At 38.6% G+C, this 18369-nt stretch overlaps 2 protein-coding genes across 2 annotated transcripts; both read left to right on the top strand.

The window, feature by feature from the left end:
* Positions 1–99: 99 nt before the first annotated feature.
* LOC126585585 (NADH dehydrogenase [ubiquinone] iron-sulfur protein 8, mitochondrial-like) lies at positions 100–3713 on the top strand. The gene is made up of 8 exons (XM_050250037.1): positions 100–266; positions 1748–1826; positions 1937–1990; positions 2102–2193; positions 2279–2392; positions 2950–3017; positions 3102–3213; positions 3327–3713. The coding sequence occupies exons 1-8, from the start codon at positions 213–215 to the stop codon at positions 3420–3422; spliced, it is 669 nt and encodes a 222-aa protein (XP_050105994.1). The 5' UTR covers positions 100–212; the 3' UTR covers positions 3423–3713.
* A 6433-nt stretch (positions 3714–10146) lies between these two features.
* LOC126586975 (phenylalanine--tRNA ligase alpha subunit, cytoplasmic-like) lies at positions 10147–17892 on the top strand. The gene is made up of 18 exons (XM_050251939.1): positions 10147–10403; positions 10698–10820; positions 10963–11055; positions 12134–12190; positions 12648–12703; positions 12875–12967; positions 14274–14358; positions 14927–14970; positions 15090–15128; positions 15710–15786; positions 15869–15953; positions 16031–16127; positions 16734–16830; positions 17039–17110; positions 17227–17293; positions 17380–17505; positions 17610–17664; positions 17751–17892. Exons 1-18 carry the CDS (start codon positions 10257–10259, stop codon positions 17799–17801), a joined length of 1464 nt encoding a protein of 487 aa, XP_050107896.1. The 5' UTR covers positions 10147–10256; the 3' UTR covers positions 17802–17892.
* Positions 17893–18369: the final 477 nt, after the last annotated feature.

Genomic DNA, 18369 nt, shown 5'->3' with positions numbered 1-18369 from the left:
ATCTAATTTCGGAATTGGGCCAAATTTGGCCGGATGGGCCGGGTCAAGTTATTCTCGGCCCTCGCCTCATTGGACTACTTGAGTGGTCGGGTCGAACCCGGACATCAAATTCCCATTTCCATCTGATCGGCACTGGCCTGCTCATTCCCAACGTCCCCAAATCGAACCCGAGTCGCGTCGAAGAAGACCCATCGACTCAGCCGTCACCGGCAATGGCTGCGATCCTAGCTCGGAAATCTCTCCAGGCTCTCCGCGCCAGACAGCTCGTGAGTTTATCGTCTGCCCTAACTCCCCTTTTCTTATCCTCCGTTTGGTTTCCGAGAAAATTAGCCAAGAGAAATCCAATCTTGATGTTCCTTTTTGGGCATATATCGAAGTTAAATTTCTCAACTATTTTACTCCTTCCAAATTTCTTGGATCAGGAGCATTGTACCGTTAATCGATTTGTTTGAGCAAAACTGAGCTGGTTTTGTTCTTAAATTATATCGATTGTAAAATCTTTTTTTTTTATTGTATTGATAGTTGTAAAGTTTGAACTCTAAATAGCTAAGTTTTAACACCGAATAGTTATAAGGAGGGTTGGAAGCGAATTTCGTTGAGAATTGATGTAGTTTTGGAACAATTATTGCTTTCTGAATGCTATGTGTTGTGAGCTTTAGATTGGTGTTGTTAACCTCATTTTTTCATACGGGAAAGATGATTTAAAGTGGTGTTATTGACCTTATTTTTTTCACATGGAGGTGTATAATTACGGGTAATGGAAGGCATAAAAAATGAAAGAATTGAGTATGCCTTGCAATGTCATTTGCTCTGAGAATTAGGGGGATTGTGGGGCAAATGAAAGGAGATAGGGGAATTATGCGTTATTGAGATTTAGAGTATGTTAGCTTCTCGGAATGGGGTTTTAGGAATTTATTCCATGAGATGGGCGTCAGAAGTATTTGGAAATGTTGGGAATGAAGGTGATTAGGACACAGATTGACTTTTTCTGTTCAGAAGCAAATACTTAAGGTAATCATTTTGATTTTTTGAATGTCAAAAGCAGAGAATGGTTTTAGAAAACCCAGCTCTTCCTTGGGTTAACAAAACTTCCATTTTATGGGTTTTGGATATCTACAAAACTTAGAATAACCTCATTCCTCAGCATCAGTTCTTCAAATCAAACCCACCGATGGTTTTTTCGGAGTTCTTTGGTATTGGAACTACACACAAATTCCTGAGCATCAGTTCTGCAAATCAATTATATTTGATTAAAAATACTAGTTATATCTCCTAGTTTTGTTTGAGTTGGTGGTGGTTTTCTGTTTGCTGTGTTTTGTTGGGCAATGTTGGTCTTCGTGACCACCCTCCTTGTTTCTCTTTTTAGTTTCTTTAACATACTCATATCCTTTTCACAAGAAAAAAAGAATTAGATTTCTGCTCCTTCCAATAAATGAACTAAGTATCATACTTTGTCACCATCAGCATCTTTGATGTGTCAATTGTTTAGCATACACTTCGACACAGTTTCTTATCTTAGGTTCGCTCCTTCAATTATTTCATCTATATTCTGTTTCTCAACTTCCAAATGAAATCTATTAAGTCTAAACTAAGTTTTTTCCCTTTTTCTTCTATTAAATTTCATTTCAGCATAATTCTTGCGAGAGCTTTATTAGAACCCTTGGGTTTATATATACCTGTATCATATTCTTTTTTAGCTATTGGATGATACAAGATTTATCCGGTCCATTGTTTGGTTTGTGTTTAGGCTGTACCAGGGCAAGCATTGCAGGGTTCTTCCTACTATGGACTGCAATCCACTTCACAACACTTCTCCACTATAAAAGGTTCATATTCTGTGGTTCATGTGGTGTTCAATATCATGCTGTATTAGGTGATTTGTCAAGTTGTGATGTTATTTTTTAGAATTTGTACTTATTTATTATGCCAATTTCAGAGGATGAGGAAAGAGAGCAACTTGCAAAGGAGATCTCCAAGGATTGGAGTTCTGGTAATCTACCGTCCTCTCAAGAGGAAAATACCATTATGTTTGTTCTTAATCTGGTGTTACATTATTTTTCCGCTGTCTGAAATAATAGCCTCATTTTGCTAATTACTGCAGTTTTTGATCGAAGCATAAACACATTATTCCTCACTGAAATGGTTCGAGGTCTGATGCTTACGCTCAAGTACTTTTTTGAGAAAAAAGTTACTGTAAGTATCATTGAACACACATTGCCAAGTTTGTTTTTCATTTTTTTTCCTGGTGAATTATGACATCTATCTTTTATTTTTGCAGATCAATTATCCTTTTGAGAAGGGCCCTTTGAGCCCTCGTTTTCGTGGTGAACATGCCCTAAGGCGATATCCTACGGGAGAAGAGCGTTGCATTGCTTGCAAGCTTTGTGAAGCTGTAAGAGTTGAAACCTTTCTTTTGGTATTCTAGGTTTTCGCATATGAATTTAAGACAACTTATAAATTTAGGATTTGACAATGAAAACTCTTGCCTGCTAAAACTGTTTAGAAAATTCATGATTTTTTTGTTTGTTTGTATATCTGGCATCAGTGTACATGTTTCTGTGTTGGTGTTTATTTTTGTGGATATTTATTCCATGAGCTGCTTAGCTTAGAGGCCAGACAATTCTGCCTACTGGCCACATTCGGAAAACTATATTGAGTCTGTTGCTTTGTTTGGCAGCTGTGCCTCATTTATGCCCTACTTGCTTTTCATATTAGTATATACTTTTTATGTGTGCATGTAAGATATCAAATCATTATGTTTTCATACTTGTATCTCTATACATTGTGTGCTTTCTGCACTTTCTGCTTCGGATATGATTCAATCTCATGTAGAATTTGAAGAATCATTTCACTGTGCAAATCGTTAACAGGCAACGTTCATGTCCTATGTTATAATGTTTGAGCAGCTGAATATTCATTTTAACTTACAAAGCAGTTGTTTTTTGTCAGATCTGTCCTGCACAAGCAATTACAATTGAGGCTGAGGAACGAGAAGATGGTAGCCGTAGGACAACTAGGTGAAGAATCATTCTCCTTTTTTCCCCTTCCCTCCCCGTTCCTTTCCGTCTCAATCTTCTCCTCACATTTATCTAGTCTTTCAGGTACGACATTGATATGACAAAGTGCATCTACTGTGGATTCTGTCAAGAGGCATGTCCTGTTGATGCCATTGTCGAAGGGCCAAACTTCGAATTCTCAACAGAGACTCATGAGGTTAAGGAGCATCCTTTCTATTGACTCATTGCAACTAATCCTATGTTTTCATTTCTATTTTTGTCACTTTGGGCAACAACTGATCCAAGCATTTCTTTCTGCCTTTGTTGCAGGAGCTTCTTTACGACAAGGAAAAGCTGCTGGAGAATGGAGACCGTTGGGAGACCGAGATTGCTGAGAACCTCAGATCCGAAAGTCTTTACCGCTGATTTTGCACCCATGGTTTATTTCCTAGTTACCATACTCTATTTTTCTTTACTTTTTGAGTATGGGGAAAAATAATAAGATCCGTCAATGGATCTTAAAGAGTTTATTGTTTGTTTCGTGATGGTAATGATTCCAAATGCGATGTAGTTTTTTCTTTAAGATATTTAAACACATTCAGCATGCTCGAACGCTAATTCTTTTGAGAAACAAAATGTTGTCGACATCAGAGAAGCATTTTCATTATGCTGCTGTCTCTCTTGCTCCTTCAAATGAATCACTAATTATTTTATTAAGGACACTGATAAATATTCGGGATTGAATTTGTTTGTGAATCGATAGCATTTAGAATCTATTGCATTCTGCGTGCCCAACAACTTAGAAACCACAAGCCCGGATCTTAACTCAAGTGACGGGAGAAGTGGGGTTTTTGAGATAACAAGCTATTCACGCGTTGTTTGATAGTAATAATAAAGGGCCTGTCTTTGGATACCGTCTTTGAAGGGTTAAAAGCATTCTCAGATGCTTACGAGGAAAAGCCTTGGTGTTGGTTTGTCTGTTTTTCAGGTTCTCTCTCTAGCTTCCTTCTCTGAAATCAGAAACCAGATTTGAAGGCCTCCCTTGCCACCTCTCCTTGCTTCGGTTTGGGGTCGAAGGCCTCCCTAGCCATCTCTCCTTGCTCCGGTTTGGGGTCGGCGGCAACCTAACTCCCATTTTCTTCTAGTCATCCTCCCTCTTCCCTTTTCTTTTTCGCCCTCTGCATCTTTCCTCTTCCCCATCCTTCACCCATCCGTCCTCTGCACTGTTCTCTCTTTTGGCCTTTGTTTTGGCTTTCCTTGAGCTTCGTTCTTTGAACTTTGTCTCAATTCCCCTGAGCATGTCTCAAATCTGGACTTTCATGACCCTTTATTGCTCCGTTGCTCCTTTCCGTTGCACGTCCTCAATCACTGGCCTGCTACTCGGCTTGTGTGCTTCTCCTCGAGTGTTAGGCGGTTGTTCAAGTGCTTTCAGCATTATTTGGTAGGATTATAGGAGCGCTCACTGCATAGGTGGCTCGCTCACCCCCCATTTTCCATTGATCTAGTTGTTTCATTAGTTCATTCTTTTGGTGATGGTGGCCTTGCGATGGAGGCGCCTCTGGTGGCTGCTGGTTTCCATTCCAGTTTTGGTATTTTTTGTTCTTCAGCTGGTCACTTTTGGGTCGTTCTATTGTATTTTCTTATCTGTTGTTGGGCTTGTATTTAGGTTATGGGCTGCCTTTTGAGTTTTTTTTTGTTGTTGTTCACCATAACACACATTATTGTTAACTCATTGTGAAGTTTAGCCTGCTCCTCCACCTCTCCCTCTTAGTGTAGATAATATTGTTTGTTAAAAAAAAAATTGAATATTTTCAATTCCTGGTTCTAAAAGACGTTAGGCGCTAGTCGGGCGGGAGACTAGAGCCTAGCACATAGACGGACTAGGCAGACTAGGTGGATTTAAATAAATGTATTATATTTCGTGTAAATAAGTGTGTGTCTATACTTAAAATATATATAATTTTATCATAAACTATAAAATAGAATGACATATACATTATGAAGTATTGGAACATAATGAAAACATGGGGAACAAGTGTATAATGTGTGTTCATTTAAGTATTCAACAAGTCTCTTACAATTTATTGAAAAAAAATAAAATGCAAAATAAAAGTTTTCTATTTTGTCTAAGTGAGTTGCAACTGAGGCTGGTTTGGGCATGCTAGGCGGGCGCCTCAGCAGGTCTAGGCGCCTTTTTTTAATTTTCAAATGTCTAGGCATTAATCGGGGCGGTAACTAACACTAGGCGGGGATTTTTAAAATAGTGGTAATACCTTTATTAGTTTTAAAAAGAATAACGTTATTTGTCCTTCTACACACATTTTATCCTAGAAACAAAGTAACCGCTTCTACCTACCACTACAACCACAAACTCAAACACAAACCTTACATCAACACTGTTATAACCACCACCATCGTTGTCTCCGTTTCCGCTGCCACAATTGTCACCATTGGCATCACAACCACAACCAAACAACAATCTCCAACATCACCATTGCAACCACCATCGTTACTGCCACCGTCGCTATAATTGTCACCACTGCCACCATAACCACAACCGTTGTTTCTACCAATATTGTTACTTTTGCATCGCAACCACTAGACCCCATTATTGCCACCACCACCATAACCCACAATTGTATCATCACCATTGTCACCCCCACTGCCATCGTCGCAGTCAACATCACTGCCACCTACAACTGCAACCACCAGCCTTACACAGTCACCTACATCACCACCACTAGTGTTGCCACATCCATCGCCAATGACACCACCACCACCATACTCCCACCATTGCCCCTGCCACTACCACCATTGTAGTCGCAAGTTCCCTTTTACTATGTTCATTTTTACCATTAGATACAGTTATTTTACTTACATTAAAAATTTACCATTACACAACTTTTCATACTCTGCAACATTTTAAAAAATACAGTTTATTAACCGTTTAATTGCTTTATTATATATCTGATTATTCTTAAAGCACAGTTGTTGATCCTAATTACTACCAAGCCTACGTGGCGCGCATGCCAAGTAATTAATAAGCTAACTACGTCATTCGATTGTGTGTGGGGTGTGCCAACTCCTCGGCCGAGTTCGACTAGGGAGTAAAATATGTTGATGTGGTGTTGGGCGCGCTGCTGACTTCTTGATCTTGGATTGCGGCTGATGAAGGAACACGTCTCGGCCTTTAAGTTCTAGAGCCTGAAGACAAGGCTACTAATTTCTTCGAAGTTCACAAATTGTCGGCGCCGGGTTCGGTCTCAGTAATTATATTCGTGAGATTATAAGTATGCCGAACTAGTACCAATGTATACGGACACAAATATTCAAAAGAGATAAATGTTTTGATGGTAAATGTGTCGGAGTGCCGAACTCTAAAATGTACTTGTGAATATCCAATCATAAAATAAAACTCGGCTTTCAATGTGTCGAGCTTAGTAACCTGGTAACACCTCACTTCGCCGAGAAGACTAATGAGATGGCCTCTACCAACAAAGACTCGGAAATCCTTGTTGACTGAGACTTGGATAAATAACCAGTCGATCTCGAAGTAGTGTTGTTTATCCAAATTGAAGGTGATCATCGACCGGCTGATTCTACGGCTCTAGTGTTGTTTATCTAAAATAAAGATGTTGCAGGTTGCCTTCACAATGTTGTCTATCTAAACTAAAGATGTGTTGGCGAGAAGAAAAGGGAAGAGGAAAAAATCTCAAGGTTGTTGAGAAGCTTTACGCATGGCAATTTATGTGTTGATTTGAAAGGGCCTTAAATGCTGCACTCCCTTCCTTATTTATAACAGCAAAGCCCTCTCATGGCCAAACTAGAAAATGTACTCGGATTAGAACTCCTACCCAATCTAATTAGGTTTTGGCCAATCCTAACCCCTATAGGACTTTGAACCAAGCTCCTTAACGAACCAGATTCATCCCCTAAATCTAAGCATATTTAGCTTTAAGACTCTTTTTTGCACTAAGGTTCGACTACCTCACCCTAATCTAAACCCATCCTCCTAGCAACAAGATTCAGTCGACCTTGACTGGACAACCCATAACAAGAATCTAGATGAATGTTACTGGGCCGAGAACAACTCTAAGCTCGGCCCAAAATATTATTTTGGGCCTAAACATTGCCCCTCGCTTCTGAAGTCTTCAGCCTACAATTCCTGGCCGAGCCTCGACCTTGAAGAAGTGATTCATTGCCAAAGAATAAACCCTTAACATATTCCTTCTAGAAAAACTAGAGAACATTGCAAGCCTCGAATACTCCAACCACCCAGACACATTTATTAAGCACAACCTCTCACATCTATCAGTTTTATTGACACGTGGCAGCTCCTCATCACGACTGTCCATCTTCAATCATGCATACACCCTCGTTTGAGGCGTGCAAACACCGAAACGTCTATTCATCATAAACTTCGTCGTTACACACAATCGTGTAACCTCAATTCACGTGCTTTTCAGCCTCTTCACCTGGATTTCCAAGATTCATTATAATTACAAAATTCTCCGGCCGGATTTACCCTTTATCTCTTAAACCTAAACCGTTGATTTTCTCCCCTAATTGCCTATAAATACTCTGCCCAGATTCATTTGAACTTTCACACTTTTAACTATCAATAATTCTTGCCATTTTTCTCTCAACCCAGAAAAAGAACCCAAACTTTGAAACCTAGAAAAAAAAATAAAAATAAAAACCTTCAAACCTTCATCAATAACAAGACTTCATTGATCGAAATGCTATCAAAACCCTCCGATTTGAAAGTGACTTAAGTGCCACTCACCAGATTTTGGGACCACTCTTTAAGGACAACGTCCCAGAAATCATCACCGAGATGTTGAAAGCCCACTGCCTAAAACCCTTACCCACTGCCTAAAACCCTTATTCCAATGGTATGATTGGACGAAGTGGGAATTGACAAAACCTCAAGGAGCCTGGGCCTCGACCCTCGTGACCTGGGCTGCTTGGGTCACCCTAATGGAGCCATACTTTGGTGATGAGTGGAAGACTCTCAACATCTTTGATGATATCAAACTCTTGACCTTTGAAATCAACATGGACCTAGAGCTTCTGATAGCCGCCCTGAGCTTCTGGTGTTCGGCCACCAATACTATCGTTCTTCCTCTCAGCCTTATTGGTCCAACCATGTTGGACATCACACCCATACTCAGCACTTCTCCCTCCAGTCTCCCAATTGGTACCAATCCTTCTCGGTATTAGTTTGATCTGGATCTGAAAGTAGGCTTCAACAATTGTGCCGTCGAGGTTTTAACAAAGAAGGTTCAAGAGCCGTCAAAAGAAGATGTGCATAAACTGCACAAAAATTTCTTCAACCACAACACCTTAATCAACCATTTTGCTGGTTCTGAGAATGAATATCTCAAAAAAGAAGAGCACGAGACCTTATTGTTTTACTGGTACAATAAATTCATCTTTTGTACTAAGTAAAACAAATACTTAGCTAAAATATGCTAGTGGCCGAAGCTCTGGCCAGCAGTCATGTCTTGGTCCTCAGCTCGGCCATCCTCGCTAACCTCAACCGGTGCTTAGCTGAGGCCTTTGTTGGGAAGATCGATCCGTACTAGAACGATCCATACCAGAACGACCCACTTTAGGTCTTCCAACTCTAGCTGTAGGTCGAATTTTCAACACTAAGTTCAGAATTCCCAAGCTTCAACTCTTCTAAAGTGATGGGTCTTCAACTGGCCTTGCGCTTCATTCCTACTCACTTAGCCGAAGACATCATCAAGTATTTTTTTGGCCTTGAAGATCTATCAGACGACGAATTTTTGATATGCCGCCGCCAGAAATATCTTTCTTCCATCAAACTCCCCACATCTACATGGGAAGAAACAGAGGAAACCGACCTTTAACAGTCATAGGGGTCGTTTACCTTAGCTCGCGACTTTCCTTTTGGTTGCGATGTTCGACGAGCTAGTTGAGAAGTTTACCATCCCAACTTCGTGGCTCGTCAATTGGGCTTCCTGCTAGTTGAGAAGTTTACCATCCCAACTTCGTGGCTCGTCAATTGGGCTTCCTTCAGGGTTGTCCTGTGCCACTCATCACCTCTCGCTCACTCTTAAGCCGAGAACGCCTCTCCGGCTCCTCGGAGAGGGAATGCAAGAAAGCCGAGTAGAAATTCTAAGAGCGATGTACTAAATTCCGCCTTCGACCGAATACTCCAAAAACCTATTGTACCAGCACCTTCGCCGATTGGTGGGATGCTTACATCAAGGATTTCTTCGTTCGAGGAAACTTTGAAGAAGCTTTTTGGCGATTGACCAAAGAAGACTCTTGCTTTAAAATCCAAAGAAACAACTTAAAATATATATCTTTTATTTCTCTGTTCGTCTATTCAAACTTCATTCTGACTCAAGCTTAGCTTTTCCAGGTGGTTATGCAATAAAACGGGTTGATGTGGTTGCGATGGTCGCAGCCAAAAATAAACTTGCACCTCATCCAAAGAAGGCTACAACTCGTGGCTCCCTTAGCTGGAAAGACAACCACTCCAACTTCAGTAGTGGCCCTTGCTACGCCGATCGCACTGAGCAAACGGCCTCGCCCAAAGTTCGAGACAACTGGTAACATTGCCCAGCCCAAAAAACGTATAAAGAAAAAGGAAAAGAAGGGAGAACGGGAAATTCATGTTATTTCAAGTCAGACCACAGGAGCGACCACTCCTAGTATCCCTATCCCTTCTCATGTTATCCAGGTCTCGACAACGATACCGCAAGACCCCTTGACCCCAACCATGGGCTAGGCGACCATGGTTTGACCCACCACGCAAGCCGCTGTTAAAGTTAAATAGGTTGTTGCCCTAGTAGTTGAGGAATTTGCAACTCTGGAGCCTGCCATTGCCCCTCTTGATGTCGACCTAGCAACCGTTACTTTGGAGAAGGCGGCAACCATGGCCAAAAAAAACTTTCCCCCAATCCAAAGAAGAATCCAATGATCGTGTTGGAGGAAGAGGTATAACAATTTCCCTTAATAATGTTCTCCTTTCATTTTCATATTTTTTATTATTTAATTTTAAATTAAGCTAACGATGTTAAAATTGAAGTTTAAGTTAAAGCACACATGCCAAAAAATAAAAAAAAAGACACAAAAGAGACACGGAGTCGGGACATCAAGCCCACGGCCCACTCACTTTCTTGCCTTCAGTCCTCTCCTCCTACCCGTGGACTGTGAAGCCAGTAAACTCAGCCATCCTCTTCTTCTTTTCGAGAGAGAGAGAGAGAGAGAGAGAGAGAGCGCGCGATGGCGGAGGAGGCAATTTTAGGATACCTGGAGTCAAAGGATGAAATATCAGATTCCGGTCAGTTTGCAAGTGAACGTGGACTCGATCACAACGAGGTTGTCAACGTTATCAAGAGCCTCCATGGTTTCAGATACGTTGTTGCACAGGTTCTCTCAATTTTGCCCCTTTTTTTCCTTTCTTTCTCATTATCTGCCATTCAGTAGACTGCATATTGTTACCATTTACTTCTACCTTGAATATATTTTTTGCCCAAAACTGTCAAGTAAATAGTTGCTTCAGTGCACATAATTATATCTAAAAATTACCAAATCTCATTAGGGTAAGGAATTTCCTTCTTGGTTGTTTGTTCTGAATTTTGGGTTAAATTCCTTCATTTTTACTCGAAATATAACCACGAATTCCTGCTGTTTTACTGTTGAATACTTTTTGTTAATCTGCAGGACATCAAAAGAGAGATGTGGATGCTTACTGACGAAGGAAATGCATACACTGTTACCGGGTCACCGGAAGTGCAGCTGTTCCTGGCCATACCACCTGAGGGTATCCCCAAAGAAGAGTTGCAGGTGATTCTTATTGATCTCGCCTTTATTTGGAAATTCTGATGTGATGTATTATCCATTTGTTTTATTCAATAGTTTGTTTGTGATGGATACTTGTTGTATGATTTCCCGTCGCATTGATAGTTGAAACTGATGTTTTATTCAGAAAAAGCTGGACCCATCAGTTTTCAAAATAGGTAGCGCTCAGGCTGCAAAGAGAAAATGGGTGGAAATGGGCAAGCAACTAGTAACCCGAAAGGTAACACCTTGTTAACGAGATCACTACGCATAATAATAATGTCTGTTTGCAACTTTATATTTTACGTAGAGGCTATGAGCTTCCTGGAATTGAATCTAATTCAGTACATCCAGTACAATGTTCTATTCGAAATAAGTAGGCTCTTCTGTTGATTTACTTTGGCGTCACAGTTGATGAAGCCAAGGATACTGTTATTGTGTTACAATTTTCTCTCTTGTACATTTCTTGTTTGTAGTTGTGCATACATTTTAAATTCCTCCTCGTTTGTGAGCCTGAAACTTGTGGTTATTTGATTTTAAGTTTGATGCAGGGCAGGTTTTTAAGTGATTTCATATTAAAAATTTCACATTGACCACATAATTATCTTGTAAAACTAGTTACAAATCCTGGTCTATCGTTTATTTAAGCAAGGATCAGAAGTCTCTTGAATCAGAAGTCCTTCATGTTGGCCCATGGGATCCAGATGGGGATGATCAATGGGTGCTCCATATATCACCTTCACAAGCACAAACATCACCACTCACCACCACAGTTAACACATATCTACACTTAAAATGGACCTCCATTTAACCAAATGGGTATCCATTGACCACCCTAGATCCAGACAAAGAACTTGTTATTATGAAAAGAAAAGAAAAAAAAAATCTCAGATACACCAAAATCTTTTATTTTTATTTTTATTTTTTTGTAGAGTTTATTACTTTTTTAATGTGTTTTAGTTCTTCCCTTCATTACTCATTATTTATCGCTTCTGAATGTTTGAGTCTATTCAAATTTTTTTTTTGTCAAATGGACACTGATTTTATTGTCTGTTTAATTAATCAGTTCATTGGTGTTTTAAACATTCATTTTGCACCTTTTATCTTTGTGTATGCATTGTTTATACATTTTCATAAGCTTCATCCTATTGTGTGTGTCTTTGTCCCTTTCTTTTTAATGATTCTGGCTGTATTGGGATGCGCAAATGGCGTCCAAATGTCTGATGCTACTATAGCCATGTTTTGCCTCAGTTATGTGTGCATGATGCCTGTTACTTAAATACATACTCATCATAATTATCTTCTTGTGCGTCCTGCAGATCCAACATGTGGAGGACGAAGTAAAAAGTTTGCTTCTACAGATACAAGATGGGCAGGTGGATAATTTTTTTTCAACACCAATAATCTGACATTGCTTGCTAACTAGATACACACATGCACAGATGTAGAATGTTTAGGGTTATATGTTCAGCTTCAGGCTTTAGTGACCTGTACATAGGTTTGGGTGTCTATATTCACCTTTTATGTTGTGCTGGGGCCTGACCAAAACATGAGGAGGTGGGGGCAACAGGTTTAGCATACTAGAAAACCACTGTCTTGTGAAATATTCAAGTGGCTGTGGGACCTGTTCGTACTTTAAATGAGCTGGGCGTACTGTGTATATACATTATCATGCATGAAATAAAATGAGATGGATTTTATTTTTATTTTTCAATACCTTATTCCCGCTTATCTGATGCACACTTCCTATCCTTAGGTACATCGTATCTTTTCTTGTTTAATGTTTTCACTGGCAACTCATTTGAATTTTCTTTTCGTTATATGCGATTACAGGCCATCAACCAAGATGAAATTAAAGCTCTCAAAGCAAGAAAGCTTATTGTTCCACAGTAAGCATCATATATTTTTTCTACCCTTTACTTTTATAGTTCCCTTGTTCTCTTTTGAGGCCGAGGGGTATCAATAAAATTTCTTTGACTGAAGAAGATAAGTTTTTTCATTGTTATCATTTTTATGTTCTCTTGCGCTATCTTCTAAAAAAATGTTCTCTTGCGCTATAGAACGTGGAAGGGCTACTCAGTTAAAAAGGGCTCCAATTATGCTCCAAAGAGAAAGAAAGTAGCTACAGATTTGACTCGAGAGAATCTTCAAAGGTACATATGTGCTTGCAAATAGCCATGAATATAGATCTTGATCGGCAGAATTTCTGGCAACAATAGTGCTAAAGTTCTGTGAAGCATGGTTAACTTGGAATCACCAAATTAGAAACATATCTCAGAAGTATCCTTGTCAAATAAAGGGGCATGTCCTCTTGTATCCCAGGCATATTCAAACTAGAATTTTGTTTTTTCAATGGTATCTGAAATGTATCTACATGTTATGTTTTTGTATACGTGGGGCTTTGGAGTATTTGAGGTTAATAGTTTAAAAACTAGTGCTATGCTCTACCTTTCCCTTCTGAGACATAATGGCATGCCCTTCTATAGGCTATCATGTGAAAAAAAAAAAAACTAATGTGTTGGCCGATGGAATTTAGATCATGTTCATATATCAATAGTATTACTTGCAAAGGAGCATTATGTGTAAATAGTTTTACAAGTTACATGCGCTCGGTAGAATGTCCCACATAATATCCCTTTTCTTAATCACAAGTTTGATTTGTCAGTTCATAACTAGCAAACTTATGAGAACTATTTCTAGTGACTGTTTTTTCTCTGGTCAGATTAAATTTCTGGCTTTTATTGTTAATTATATTATGATTGTGGGCCTTTGGTTGCTCAGCATTTCAGTCATATTGCTTTAGCTGAATGAGCAATCTTTTGTATTTGCTATATAGTGCATTTTATTTATTTATTTATTTTAGTTTACTTTATTTTGAGGAGGAGACAATTATGTTCAAAACTAAGACAAGATGCAAAGAGTTTGGTCAAGAAGACCAAACCGAGCAAACAAAACATAACAGCTCAGAAAAAAAACAATCAGCTCCATAGAGCTGATTAAGAAACAAGGCAAACTACAAAATAACTGTTTTCCAATCTAGCGAAAATAAGGACAGCGAAATTTCTCTAAACTCTGAGGAAACAGATACCCAGAGCAGACAAAACTGAATTCTTTCCCGAAGATTTTCAATTCTGGCGCCTTCTTCTAAGATCCTTCTCTCTCTCTCTCTCTCTCTCTCTCTCTCTCTCGCTCTCTCTCTCTCTCTCTCTCAATCCAGAGCCTTCAAATCCAGTGCATGTTTTAATTAATAATTTAATACCATTGCTATTTCAATTAGCATTTATTAACTGTTGTACACTCCCCTTTTTATATGGCCCTGGATATTATACTGACTATACATGAATAAGCTTTCCTTTATGTTTTTTATTTCTTTTTGGATTATGTGATGCACTCATCAATGAATGCTGTTATATGCAGTTTATTTTGCTGATAGATTTAAATGATTATTTCTGTAATTAGGGGTGATTGGAAGGAACTAGAGTTCAAAGAGTATAACTTCAGCGCTAAAGGTCTGCCTATTGAAAGTGGTCATCTTCATCCACTGCTCAAGGCAAGGACATATTTCCACCATATTTTTTTAATAGAAGTGGCTTTTTTGAGTAATATAAAACTGGTATAATGTGTTATCCTCAGAAGCTAATTTCTTGGGTTACGAGGTTCTAAAAAAATGTGAAAACAGAAATTTTGAGATAAAAACACATCCTTTGACTTGGTAGAAGTTTTGAGATAAAAGCACATTCTTTGACTTGGTAGTTTAGAGCAGATAACATTAGCAACCATTTTTCTAGATTTGTATCCTCTAAAGAGAAACACTAGTAAAGACAATAACATCTTACAGTAGTTTACTGCAAGCTGGTATATTAGTAGTATCAGTGATGCAAGTGGATATGCTATTTTTTTTTTGTTTTAGGAGACTTTCAAATGATACTGCCAAAGTCTGCAGGTGCTCAATTTGAGCTTGGTGCCATACACCATAGAAATATCTTTCTAAGAGGAAGATTAGGTTACAAAATGTCATTATGTGCTACAGTATACGTAGAACTTTTACAACTTTTAGTTTGAAGCAGTTTTGTATAAAATAGCTGTTAGAATTGCTAAGTGAATTTCGCAACTTTCAGGTACGACATCAGTTGAAGGGTATTTTCAGGCAGATGGGGTAAGACCTGTTTCTTGTCTAATATTTGCTGATAATGTGTTCTCTCACATATACATATACATGTACATGTCTCTATGTACAAGTCTATCTTTATGTATGGGGTTTCGTACTTACTGCAGGTTTGAGGAGATGCCTACAAACAATTATGTTGAGAGCAGGTAGCCTCTCTTCTTATTTTTACCAACTTGTCTTACTTTTAATGATTCCAATGTCAATTGTAGGTTATGATAGGGCCACTACTTCTAGCCCAGTCTAGTCGATCACAAGTAACCATATTGCTAAAGGGTAATGCTAGGGAGACCAAATTTCTAAACCAAATTTTGTAAACCAAATGATGTGGATGTTAATAATTGGATTATTAATAATTGGTATTTATATTATCTGGCTGGAGTGACAATAAATTTTAGTGATATTTCCAGGTTATCTTGAACTATTGGTTTCGAAAACCTCCCATAAAGTAGATATTTGAGTGAATGTTTTTGACTATATGGAAAGCACTTTGAGTGATAACTTTAACGTGAGTGAATGTTTTTGACTATATGGAAAGCACTTTGAGTGATAACTTTAACGTGAAAACTCTAACTCTCTCTCTCTCTCTCTCTCTCTCTTATTGGAAGAGTTTCTTTTTGAAATTCTCCCATTTGTACTGTTTCTGTGGGATTTCAGTGTTTTACAGCTCATTATTTATGATGACTAATGGTAAAATACTGAAAAATGCTTGTTTCTGCTTTACTTGCAGCTTCTGGAACTTTGATGCGCTTTTCCAGCCACAGCAACACCCTGCTCGTGATTCGCATGATACATTTTTCCTACAAGGTCTCTTTGACGTTTTTGCTTTATCCTGAATGCTTGTGTATCTTTCTTCCAACTGATAATTTGCTGGCTTTTTCGCTTTTAGTTCCTTCAACCACCAAGCAACTGCCCGAAGATTACGTTGAGCGGGTGAAGCAGATTCATGAGTCTGGTGGTTATCAATCCCGAGGGTATGACATTTTAACTTCCTTTAATGTTCCCACAATATTTGATATAACTACATGTTTCTGTTCTCTCTTTTTGGCAGATATGGATATGATTGGAAAAGAGAGGAAGCAGACAAAAATCTTCTGCGAACTCACACAACCGCTGTTTCCTCCAGGATGCTGTACGCACTAGCTCAGGTGCGTTCGTTTTTTTAATTAACTGTCTACATGCTCTTCGTGTCTTTCAATCGACAACTCATTATTTCTGTTTTATGTTAGCTTCAAATTCTAATCTTTGAAACTTCTTATTCCCTTTATTTCCCCCTTCTTCCGCCTTTCCTTTTTAATGGCACAACCTGTAACCTTTGTATTCAATTTATGCTGAGTTGGTGTGAAGTTTAATTTGCTTACAATGCCTTTTTGGTCTTGGTATTTTTCTTGCACCATGATTCTTTTAATGTAATTCAGCTTCAATTAATATCACATTTTGCTTGCTAACTAGTATGTACTCATATTAATACACATTTAAAAATTGAAATTTTGTCATAGTCAAGGTCTAATTAGCATACATACAGCTCTGAAAAGTTTTTGAAGAATTTTCTTCAGTTTTTCCCCAATAGGTGTTTCTAACTATTTGTTAAGTAATTATTTGGCGTATTTTCTGTCTACCTATGGAGTTGTAGGTCTTTAATGTAGGCTTCACCTTTAGTTTTTCCGTTTTGCATGTGCCTGCATAAGCTGACACAATCACACACAAGCAGCCCAGAGTTGTAATTGTTTTTCCTTCTTTTGCATTGTTCACAGAAACCATTTGTGCCCAAAAAGTACTACTCTATAGATCGTGTATTCAGAAATGAAGCAGTAGATCGAACACATCTTGCAGAGTTCCACCAGATAGAAGGTAGCATTCAGTTTATTTATTATATTGAGGCTAGCAGATGTTCTTTAACACCCTACCTATGAGAGTGAAAGGAGTAACATTCAGTATAACTTGGAGTTTTGTAAATCCATCGTGCACTGGTGGTGTTGGGCTATCGATGTAATTGAAACTAGGTTAAGTTGGTTTGTGTTAATCAATTGCGTCTCTGAATTTCTACTTCTGGTTTTAGGTTTGGTATGTGATCGAGGGCTTGCTCTTGGTGACTTGTTAGGAGTACTCAAAGAATTCTTCTCACGTCTGGGTAAGATATTGGCTGGCAGTTTGCTGCTGTCTTGGTTTTTGTGATTGCTATTTTGGAGATTGGGTATTACTATTACTATAATGGGAACTTGTTTCTTTCTATTCTTATACTCTTAGGCATGTCGAAACTGCGTTTCAAGCCGGCTTATAACCCATATACTGAGCCTAGCATGGAGATTTTCAGGTGCGAGTTTATTCTCGTTAAGGTGAAAACGCTGTTTCATGTTTGTAGTTGAAAGCTGATAAACAATTTCCTTTTTGCTCAAATAGTTATCATGAAGGCCTGGGGAAATGGGTAGAGATTGGAAATTCAGGCATGTTTAGACCTGAAATGCTGCTTCCTATGGGACTCCCAGAAGATGTTCGTGTTATTGCATGGGGCCTCTCCCTCGAAAGGTAAGAACAAATTCTTTGTCGATACTGTTTTCGTTTGCTGAAGAGCACTCTTAACTCTACACTGAATTGATTTTTTTTCTTTTGTGGATTTTAATTTGTGCCAGACCGACCATGATTCTCTATGGGATTGATAACATCAGGGATCTTTTCGGACACAAGGTAACACTTTACGTCTTGCTCTTCAATTTGTTCTGTAGTTTTTCGTTCATCTGAATTGGGTTTCACCCGGTTCTCTTATTTTGTAGGTGGATCTTGGTCTCATCAAGAAGAACTCGATCTGTCGCCTTGGATTATAAGCATTTTCTGTAGCTGTTGCAAGAATTTTGTTGTACTGCAGTTTGCTCATTCGAAATACAAAGATACTGGAAATTTATTGGTTTGCCCCTACTTTTGTGTGAAAGCTTGACAGGACTTGGCTTGAAAACATTTGCGTTCGACCAAAAGGAAAAGTGCTAGCTGTTGTGAGGATGCCTAGTTGTCATTTTATAGGTAAAATCAGAGAACGATATAAGAAAATCGTTATCTATGGATTTTATGGAATCAAATGATGTTGGAAGAGATTTCAAGTTCGAATTCCTAAATAATGAAATGGTAAGAACAATACGACATAGTCCTGAATGGACAAAATGGACTATCCTCGTTCCTCAACTTAAACAACAAACCACATTCCTACCATTAAAAGTATCAAACACAAAGGAAACAAATCAAAAGCACATTATAATCATAGAAATTTTTAAATAACGAGGTTATGTCTTGCTAATCTAAACTATGGAGAAGCAGATGGACTTGAAGAGTTTGAGACAAAATGAACTTCCAAAGTACTTATAAGTGGCTTTTATAGTTCAGTTGGTTAATAGCATTGAT

The sequence above is a fragment of the Malus sylvestris genome, chromosome 10 (assembly GCF_916048215.2).
Source record: "Malus sylvestris chromosome 10, drMalSylv7.2, whole genome shotgun sequence".
Classification (NCBI taxonomy): domain Eukaryota; kingdom Viridiplantae; phylum Streptophyta; class Magnoliopsida; order Rosales; family Rosaceae; genus Malus; species Malus sylvestris.
Note: the sequence above shows the minus strand (reverse complement) of the source record. Positions and strands in the feature narration are given on the sequence as shown.